This window comes from Mobula hypostoma, chromosome 17, assembly GCF_963921235.1.
Source record: "Mobula hypostoma chromosome 17, sMobHyp1.1, whole genome shotgun sequence".
Classification (NCBI taxonomy): domain Eukaryota; kingdom Metazoa; phylum Chordata; class Chondrichthyes; order Myliobatiformes; family Myliobatidae; genus Mobula; species Mobula hypostoma.
Genome location: NC_086113.1, coordinates 59,455,941 through 59,466,485, shown reverse-complemented (window position 1 = coordinate 59,466,485; position 10,545 = coordinate 59,455,941). Strand labels below are relative to the sequence as shown.

At 41.4% G+C, this 10,545-nt stretch overlaps 1 protein-coding gene across 1 annotated transcript; it reads right to left on the bottom strand.

The window, feature by feature from the left end:
• Positions 1-367: 367 nt before the first annotated feature.
• edn1 (endothelin 1) lies at positions 368-9,603 on the bottom strand. Its single transcript, XM_063069379.1, has 4 exons — positions 9,241-9,603; positions 7,886-8,057; positions 6,485-6,640; positions 368-2,023 (listed from the first exon to the last, which is right to left on the bottom strand). Exons 1-4 carry the CDS (start codon positions 9,299-9,301, stop codon positions 1,873-1,875), a joined length of 540 nt encoding a protein of 179 aa, XP_062925449.1. The 5' UTR covers positions 9,302-9,603; the 3' UTR covers positions 368-1,872.
• Positions 9,604-10,545: the final 942 nt, after the last annotated feature.

Sequence of the window (10,545 nt, the reverse complement as noted above, 5' to 3'; positions counted from 1 at the left end):
ATTGGTGGAGACAGGCTGAATCTGTACAGTAGCAAGATAACAGTGAAAGGATTCAATTTGAAATTCTAGTACAAAATACATACTTTGTGTTACTGTAATGCAATGTTTCCCAACCTTTTCTCAGCCCAATGCCCCCCTGAAGCACTTTCATACTTGCCCACACCCCTCTTAGACACAACATACTTTCTGGCGCCCCCATAGTGTAAAAACATGTCCACCATATGCTAACATGAGAAAAATGATTCTGCTTTTATTTTTACTTGTCTTTAAACCTAGCTTACAGAGTACCTGTGAGCTGTACAGCAGCTTTAATGTGATCCTTGAGCTTGATGGATTTTAGCAAGAGTTGAAATAATAATAATAATAATAATAATAATAATAATAAGCACTTTATTGATTCCGAGCAGGAAATTATTTTGAGTGGTTGTTGGATGCTAACTTAAATTATTCAAAATATCTGGTTCAAGTTGTGACAGCAAAAGCTTTAAAGTCCCTACGCGTAACAATGTCCAAGCGGTTTCTGTCTTTTTGTGAGTATGTGGTTCACTGCATTGAAGCCTCTTTCAACAAGTTAGGAGGATGGAAATGCACTGAAGAGCAGTTTGGCTCCTCTCCAAAGACTAGGAAACTTCGTATGACAGTGTAGCCACAAGAGCCGACATTTTTGAAAAGCATTTTTGCTTCTTCATCATTCTGAATTTTGATAATTTCTTCTTGCAAGCTCTCTTCCTGTTTTTCCACTTTGCATAGAAATGGGTTAATTATGCAGTCCAGAATTTCCAGATCATTCAATTCCTTGAATTCGTTCTGGAAATCCTTCTTCAGTAACTGCAGGTGTAAGCAGTACTCTTGCAAATCACCATTTGTGAAAGTGAGTACCATACTTTCCATGCAGGGAAACTGTGAGAACATTCTTCTCCCAATGTTTTGCTTATGTATTTCTAATTTTCTGATAAAAGTGGACACTGCACTTTTTGCCTGCATTCAATTGAAATTCTCACCCTGCAGTTTCATACTTAGAATGTTCATCTTGTCATAAAAATCAGCTAGGTATGCCACATAACCACGTAGAAGTTCAATCTTGTTTCCCAAGCTCTTGTTGAATTTGAGCAAAAATTCAATCACAGTGTTAAAAAAGATCAAAGAAACATTTTAAGCAGCAGCCTTTTGACAGCCAGTGCACTTCAGTGTGAAGAAGCAAGCATTCAAACACTTCATCATTATCTTGGCATAACTGGTGGAATATTCTGCTATTTACTAGATGAGCTTTAATTTTGTGGACAGCGGACGCTACAAGAGTCATGCTTGAAAAAAGTCGCTGGCTGAATTTTTCACTATGAGACGTTTACGATGAATTACACAACTGATTGTAAACAGACTTGGAATTTCTTTTTTATAAATGCCACTAGACCAGCACGGTGACCTGTCATATATGGTGCTCCATCTGTTGCACAAGAAATCATGTTCTTAATTGGAATACATTTTGAGATCATCATAGATTGATTCTTCATTGATATTTGTTTTTAACTTTCTACAAAAGAGAATCTCTTCATAAACTTCCTAGAATTGGCCAGTCTCCTTTGGTAGTATAAATCTAGGCTGCAGTTTAGGAATGCCAATTGCTGAACTGTCCATCATAGCTTAAATTAAATCAAGCTTGCTTCATTTTGAAAATGCCATGCTATAGTTCCCAATCTGCTGTTCAGTACTTTTTTTTATATGAGGCCAGGCTGCAGCTCAGACTCCACCAGTTTTGACAAGCTCCTCAATGAAGTGTAAATCCCTGGTCCCTTGCCAGAACAGAATAGTAATCTGTTCTGTGGTAGCAGCCAACACACGCTGTTTTCTTTGCCTTTGTTAACTAACAGCCTGTCAACGTTTGCAGTCCCTGCAGTGTGTCACAGAGCCACCCATAGAAAATGGTATATTCTTCATTTTATTTTTGTCTTCTTTTCTTGCTTTCCTCATTCTGTTTATCCATTTCATCCATGTAGTTAAATGCTTGCTGCTGCCAGGCTTCAACCTTAAAAATCAAAGCATTAATAACATGAATATAATTCATGCCAACAGATTTATTGCGATAGTTGCACAGGATGTTTATTTGTTAACTATTTCATATTTATTTGTGTTCATATTACTTTCACTTCTGAAAAAAGTTCTCTCACATGGAAATGAGTAAATTTGACAAAGATAGGGTGAATTCAGGCAAGAACTGAGTGAATGTACAGTCTTTTTCATGAGAAAGAGAAACAAAAAACTAGAGGACGTAGGTTAAGGAGAGAGGGGAAAGAGGCCTGAAGGGCAACCTCTTCATGCAGAGGGTTGTACATATATGGAACAAATCATCAGAGGAAGAGGTTGAGGCAGGTACAATCTCCTACACTCCCTAAGGGGGGTAAGGGGAGGCCGTGGCTGACAAGGGAAGTAAAGGACAGTATAAAGATAAAAGAGAAGAAGTATAACATAGCAAAGATGAGTGGGAAGTCGGAGGATTGGAAATCTTTTAAAGAGCAACAGAAAATAACTAAAAAGGTAATACGCAGAGAAAAAATTAGGTACAAAGGTAAACTAGCCAAGAATATAAAGGAGGATAGTTAAAGATTCTTTAGGTATGTGAAAAGGAAAAAAATAGTTAAGCCAAAATTGGGCCTTGAAGACAGAAAAGGGTGAATTTATTATGGGGAACAAGGAAATGGGAGACGAGTTGAACAGGTACTTTGGATCTGTCTTCACTAGGGAAGACACAAACAATCTCCCAGATATAATAGTGGCCAAAGGACCTAGAGTAATGGATGAAGTGAAGGAAATTTATATTAGACGGGAAATGATGTTGGATAGACTGTTGGGTCTGAAGGCTGATAAATCCCCGGGACCTGATGGTCTGCATCCCAGGGTACTTAAGGAGGTGGCTTTAGAAATCGTGGATGCATCGGTAATCATTTTCCAATGTTCTATAGATTCAGGATCAGTTCCTGTGGATTGGAGGGTGACTAATGTTGTCCCTCTCTTCAAGAAGGGAGGAAGAGAGAAAACAGGGAATTATAGACCGGTTAGCCTGATGTCAGTGGTGGGAAAGATGCTGGAGTCAATTATAAAAGATGAAATTACGACATATTTGGATGGCAGTAACAGTATAGGTCTGAGTCAGCATGGATTTACGAAGGGGAAATTGTGCTTGACTAATCTTCTGGAATTTTTTAAGGATGTAACTATGAAAATGGACAAGGGAAAGCCAGTGGATGTCGTGTACCTGGACTTTCAGAAAGCCTTTGATAAAGTCCCAGATAGGAGATTAGTGGGCAAAATTAGGGCACATGGTATTGGGGGCAGAGTACTGACATGGATTGAAGATTGGCTGGCTGACAGGAAACAATGAGTAGCGATTAACGGGTCCCTTTCGGAATGGCAGGTGGTGACCATTGGGGTACCGCAGGGTTCAGTGCTGGGACCGCAGCTGTTTACAACATACATTAATGATTTAGATGAAGGGATTAAAAGTAACATTAGCAAATGTGCAGATGACACAAAGTTGGGTGGCAGTGTGAAATGTGAGGAGGATGTTATGAGAATGCAGAGTGACTTGGGCAGGCTGGGTGAGTCGGCGGATGCATGGCAGATGCAGTTTAATGTGGATAAATGTGAGGTTATCCACATTGGTGGTAAGAACAGGAAGGCAGATTATTATCTAAATGGAGTCAAGTTAGGAAAAGGGGAAGTACAACGAGATCTAGATGTTCTTGTATATCAGTCACTGAAAGCAAGCATGCAGGTACAGTAGGCAGTGAAGAAAGCTAATGGCATGCTGGCCTTCATAACAAGGGGAATTGAGTACAGGAGCAAAGAGGTCTTTCTGCAGATGAACAGCGTCCTGGTGGGACCACACCTGGAGTATTGTGTGCAGTTTTGGTCTCCAAATTTGAGGAAGGATATTCCTGCTATCAAGGTTAATTCCCGGGATGGCGGGACTGTCATATGTTGAAAGATTGGAACGACTGGGCTTGTATACACTGGAATTTAGAAGGATGAGAGGGGATCTGATTGAAACATATGATTATTAAGGAACTGGACACGCTGGAGGCAGGAAGCATGTTCCCACTGATGGGTGAATCCAGAACCAGAGGCCAGAGTTTAAGAATAAGGGGTAGGCCATTTAGAACAGAGTTGAGGAAAAACTTTTTCACCTAGAGAGTGGTGGATATGTGGAACGTTCTGCCCCAGAAGGCAGTGGAGGCCAAGTCTCTGGATGCTTTCAAGAAAGAGATGGATAGAGCTCTTAAAGATAGCAGAATCAAAGGTTATGGGGATAAGGCAGGAACTGGATACTGATTGTGGATGATCAGCCATGTTCACAGTGAATGGTGGTGCTGGTTCAAAGGGCCAAATGGCCTACTCTGCACCTATTGTCTATTGTCTATTGTCAATCATGACATGTAAAGATAGGATTTAAAGATGGCTAGGAAAAACAGAGTAATATGGGACAAACGTGGGCAAATGGGACAAGCTCAGGTGGGCACCTTGGTTGCCACGGGACAAATTAAACCAAAGGGCTGTATAACTCCATAACTCTCAATGCTCTAATCATGCACTCCTAATATAAAACCTAAACTATTTAAACTTTCAAATAAACAATTTGGATTTTAAAACTATTTTGAAGATTTCAGACCTCAAAATAGGCAAGGAATTAATCTGATTATTATTTTTCATGACACTTTCATTCTGCCCTTTTTGTTTAAGGTAAAATCATTGTAAAATCATTTTATTATTTATTTACTGTCATATATTGACACAGAAGCCAAGTGTGTGCAGTTGTTTGTTTTGCATCATTCTTTCTGATTTTGTCTCTTGAATGGGCAACTTAATTTGAAACATGCGAATTATAATCAGTTGTAATTTAATTTTACAATGAAATTTTCATACAGTTAATCTAGCATCACATGTAACAAATAAGAACACAGCCCTTTAAAGAATTATAGAACACAGTGATTATTCTAATATTCACAGGGCCATCAGCAGTCTTCCTTTGATAGTTCCTCTTGAGGGTAGCTTTTCCATTTACTGTTCTCAGTACCTAATTCTAGTCTGTCCTACAGAAAGTAGGGGTTATGGATGGAGGGCTGGAAACTGAGGGGAGGAAATGAAGGTCAGAAATTTAGGGGCTGTACGTAAAAGATATAGTCAAGATGGGAAGTGAGGGTCACAAATTGAAGGTTGGAAAGTTAAAGGTAGAAATTAAGAGGCAGAAAGTGAAACTAATGCAAGAGCTATGTTTGATACGGATTGGTAAGAAGTAACTTCCTGTGCAAATGCCCTATGTAAAAAAACTTATTGATCAGTCACTTGTGGTGTACTTTGTTTTCCGAGCACTTTGAATAATTTGAAATAAACTTTCACTCAGATTGCCTGATCTTAATACTAAATGTATCTTGCCTCTCCAGTGTCTAAAAAAATCAAATATTTGCTTGGACAAAATGAGTGCTGGGGATGGCAATTCACAGCAATGATGCAAAAATAGTCATTGCTAGAAGGTGTACATTTTATAGATCTGATTCAAGATGAACTACTTTTCAAGATGACAATGAAGAGTAACAGGTAATGAGGTATCTGTTGGGATCTCAATAAATGCAGACTTCATTGTTTCTTTAGTAATGGACTGTGTTTTCTATAAGTGATTTTGAAGATATAACTATGTATGAAAAATACATACATATTATTTGCACACAGTGGATATTTAAACTTTACCACAATATGTATTACAGACAATGAAAATTGCTATAAATGACAGGGAATGATCTTATGGACATGATTTATATTTAACTATCTTTCACTTAATGCATTTTACTCTTTCAATGGGACAACCTCTGGTGGCTTTTTTCCTTTAAGTGATAGCTGTTGAATAAATTGTCTTTGTTGCTGAACAATAAACAGGTTGTGATGGCTCACATGCTCTGCCCTGACCAATGGTTCACTCCATGTTGGTATTTTTTAATAGTTCAGAAGAAATCACGAAAGGTCATTGACCTGAAATATTAACCCCTGTTTCACCTGCAGATAAGTTGCACATGTGGAATACTTCCAGTGTTTTCCAATTTTAATTCAGATTGTCTGCATGCACAGTTCACAGTAGAGTAAGCTCTGATACTCAATTAAAAGTTGACCATAATGTATTGGAAAAAAGGATTTAAGATAATATATTCAAACAAATATGTTTCCATTGTGGTTTATATAGGTGTGCTAAATTGTAGAATGATTACTTCCACCAAACATCGATGTAATTATATGACTGACATTATATAACAGCTGGAAGGAGAAGCTTAACAGGGTGGAGTTTTGTGCCTTTTGGGCAGTTCCAGCAAACATTCTTAAAAACCTCTCCACCCTGCTCAAAATGCTCAAATCTTCAAACCCAAATAATAAACGCACTACTTACTATTCATCAATGATGAATGATCATGCATGGTTCTGTGAGAGTAGAGCATACCCTTACCTGGCTACCTGTGGCCCATCTTCACAGAACTGCTGACATATACCATCCTCTTGACTGTTGCACTCACATCTTGTCCTTGATTTCACCATTTCTGCCAGGCGGTGCTTTGCAGACCGCTTGACCCGAGAACTGTCTAGTCCATAGGGAACGATCTGCCTGAAGGGTGAAAGAAAGAAGGGGCATGACTTTAAGGAAGGAGGAAAGTATAGGGGAGATGTCAGAGGCAGGTTCTTTACACAGACAGCAGTGGGTGCTTGAAACGTGCAGAGATGGTGGTAGAGGCAGATATATCAGGGATACTTAAAAGTCTCTTAGATAGGCACATGGGTAAAAGAAAAGTGGAGGGCTCTGGGAAGGAAGTGTTAAATTAATCTCGGAATAGGTCAAAGGGTCAGCACAACATTGCAGCCTGAATGGCATGTACTGTGCCGACTGTTCTGTGTTCTCTTTTCTAAAGTCCAGTCGTTTCACTAAATGCAGCCATCTCTGTGAACCTACTAAGGAGGTTCACAGCCACTTTTAAACTTCATGTTGTTGAAAGAGATGAGTTTAACTCATGGCCAGGGGAAGAAGGCATGCATCTAAAACATATACAGGATTCATTTCTAGTATAGAAGTACTTACTCCAAACTGTACCCTAAACTGCAGACCCACCAACAACACTAATGGAAATAAAAGATTTTCACTGGACCTTGGGGTACGTTAGATAATAATAAATAACAAGAATATTTTTCCAGCAAAGTTCTCAGTGAGTTCTCTTTTGGATGAGCGTTTAGAATGACCACAGTCTGTCAATGAAGGTGGGTCTCTTCCCCAAAAGAAGTATTTACATTCAGGCCCCATAACGTGCCTTGCCGAGTAATACATTGCAGAATGACACTGGGAAACTCACAGTGAGAGCGTTTTGCGGGCTGTCTTGAGCACCCGCACACAGTCAAAATCATGACTGGCTGATCTCAGCGAAAGCTGAAAGCTGATTCTTCTGGGGAAGAGTGTAAAGTCGGGACACATTCTCAGGTAAGGTATCTGCCATCCAGGTATGAGGCTGTTAGGAATTCTGATACCACAAAGACGTGTGACGTTGGTGCTGGGGAGTGAGCGGTCATTGGATATATTCAAAACTGGGGTAGATATGGGGAAACAAGTTGAATCTGAGCATTCAACAAACAGTATACCCTCCCTATCAACAATGATAGAACAGTCAGTGGGTGGTGGCACGGTAGCGCCAGCGATCAGCGCTGTACCTATACAGAGCCAGCGATCTTCGATCGGTGTTCAGCTCCCGCCGTTATCCGTAAGGAGCTAACTGTCTCCCCCCACCCCCGCTCCCTCCGTCCGCGTGGGTTTCCGCCGGGTGCTCCGGTTTCTCCCCCATCTTGGGCACTGTCTCCAGCTACGTACTCGGGAGTGTTAATCCAAATGACGTCCAAATGACAGAAGTAGATGCATTCTTTATCCAGGAGAGATGAGCAGGAACAGCGCTTGGAACGGAAGAGCCGTCGGGGGGTAGATGAAGCCTGGCGGATGGCGGAGATGGGAGAAACGGTCACTACACCTTCCGATAGCGGGGACCCTGCAAGACAAATATACACAATTTTAGAACCCATACTGAGTTTCTCGGGTACATTATTGATCGAAATCTGCTAAAGCACATCAGTGAGTCTTGGCTACAAATGTTTGCCACGAGTTATCTTTGAGCGCTGGTTTTATTTTTAAAAAAACGAGAAGATGATTCGGTCGGGGCAGTGTCGACCGCGAACACTGGTCACCTCCCAGAACGCTGGGGTCTCTGGACATTGGTCGTCACCGGGACAGTGTGATCCCCGGACACTGGTCACCTCCCAGAACGCTGGGGTCTCTGGACATTGGTCGTCACCGGGACAGTGTGATCCCCGGACACTGGTCACCTCCCGAAATAGTGCCGTCTTTGAATATTGGTAGTCTCCAGGGAGGGTACAATCCCCGGACACTAGTTATCACCAGGGACAGTGTGGTCTCTGGACTCAACCGATGACAAGTGTGAGAGTGACGGAACTCACTCAAAACCACCGTTACATTCGAGAAAATTCCCATCTAACCTCGGTGTGCCGAGCATTGCACTTCGCCCTGAAAGCATACCAGTCAGTACGTGTTGCCCAGAGGAGCTTTTTCTGCACCGACTGCATCTCAGCACACCTGCTGAGCTCCTGCTTGGGTCTGTGGCAACACACGCCATTGCTGGCTTTTATATATCTTCAGTTCCAACCCTATTCAAAATCTCCAGCCACCTCAGCTCTTTTCAAAGTCAGGTACTTTGAACAGCCTTCGTCATCAGGTATGCAAGACTCCTTGTCCGCGTTCCCCTGAAATTAGGAAAATCTCCGCACGGGGACACAGGGACACAGCAATAAATTCTGAGCTGGGTTATAGACAATGCGCATTATCCGCACTCTTGTAATGTGGATTAAAAATTGATTTACGCGTTTTATTTTTAATTAAAATATTTAACATTTGAAATTGAACCTGAAAGTCGCATTATAGACATCGGGGTTAACACACTATAAAATAAAAATAACCCACACTTTAATCGCCATGAGGAGAAATCTATACATGGTTCAATCAGTGTTTAATTTAAAGATGCTTAACCCAGTTGAAGGGATAATTCCCACTGCGGTCATTTTATTTATTTTTGGCCATTGGTTAAATTAACAGATAACTACTTTTAGTAGATTATATCGTGAAAAACAGTAGAAAGTTCTGGAGGGATTTTGACATACCTGTTGCAAAGGGTAGTCCCGACACCAATGTTAGCAGGGGAAGTAATACGTTAAACGCCATGTTCGAAATTAAAACAGGATCTTCAAGGTGGACAGTTTTTCTCGTCCTTTAGGATATTCAAGAGTACCCCTCGACAGTTCAAGAGTGAATGCGCAGAGCTGTGAGCTGAGGTTAGTTATCAGTCCCAAGTGCAGTTGAGAAGAGCTGTGTGCTTTACCTCGGCCACGCTGTTCTCTGTACTGCCACACAGCACAGCACTCCTTTTATATATTCCGTCCTCGCCTGTAAACAGCTCAATGTGCTTTTATCCCAAGACAATGTTATTAGTCACCCAAAGGAACTGCAGGCTCTGATAAGCAGCATGCTGCCTGCAAAATAAAACCCTCCACAGACTGGGCGAGGCCAACATACTTTTCCTTGCCCTCTCTGTGCGTTCTTCTAGGGGGACTCCACTGAATAAGACGGCACGCGCGCTTCGGCCAAGGTCCAGGAACCAATCAAAAGCTTTCGCTCGCAAGTGTGTTAGAGTAGAGGGCACATGGACAACCTGTTCACCTTAGACCCTACCATCTCTCGGCCGCTGGCGTGGGCCACAACTAATCCTTCCCCAATCAACTGGTAGACAATCCCAGTCCGGAACTCTGAAGCTCAAAAGGCTGACAAGAGGCTGTCATAAAGGATTGCGACTTTGAAACTTTTTTTTGAACTTTGTAGGAAGAGTTGACGAACTGTTGATCAAAACGGATTGTAGCATTGAAACCTAAAAACAAACGTAGGAAGAGCAACATATACAAAATGCCGGATGAACTCAGCAGTTCAGACAGTATCTGTGGAAGGCAATAAACAGTCGAGGTTTCGGGTTGAGATGTCTCAGCCCGAAACATGGATTGTTTAGTGCCTTCCATAGAAGCTGCCTGATCTGCTGCTTTCCTCCAGCATTTTGCGTGTTTTGCTCTGGATTTCCAGTACCTGAAGAATCTCTTGTGTTTAAACATGGAAATTGGTTGTTTACAACACCAGGGAACGATCTCACTTGCGAATTACGATCCTTAAGATCTCAAGAGCCGAGTCATTAAATAAACTTGCGGCTGAGACAGACGTTGGTCCTGGAGGAGTCTAAGAGTAACAGATCAATTATTGAGGGTCTTCAATTCAGACCAGTCATCATCTCATTAAACGAGGTTGGGGCTAAGGGGCCAAATTGTCTGTTGTTGATCCTATTTCTATTATCTTATGTTCTTACACTCGATGTGGCAGTCGAGGGATACTATTGAACTCCACTGATGACATTTGACCTTTCCCAA

Coding starts and splice junctions, on each gene's coding strand:
- edn1 (XM_063069379.1), bottom strand. CDS start 9,301: ATGGCGTTTAACGTATTACTTCCCCTGCTAACATTGGTGTCGGGACTA. Junction 6,641..7,885: donor ATTTGGATTAACACTCCCGA/GTACGTAGCTGG, acceptor TTCACCCTTCAG/GCAGATCGTTCCCTATGGAC. Junction 2,024..6,484: donor GATGGGCCACAGGTAGCCAG/GTAAGGGTATGC, acceptor TTGATTTTTAAG/GTTGAAGCCTGGCAGCAGCA.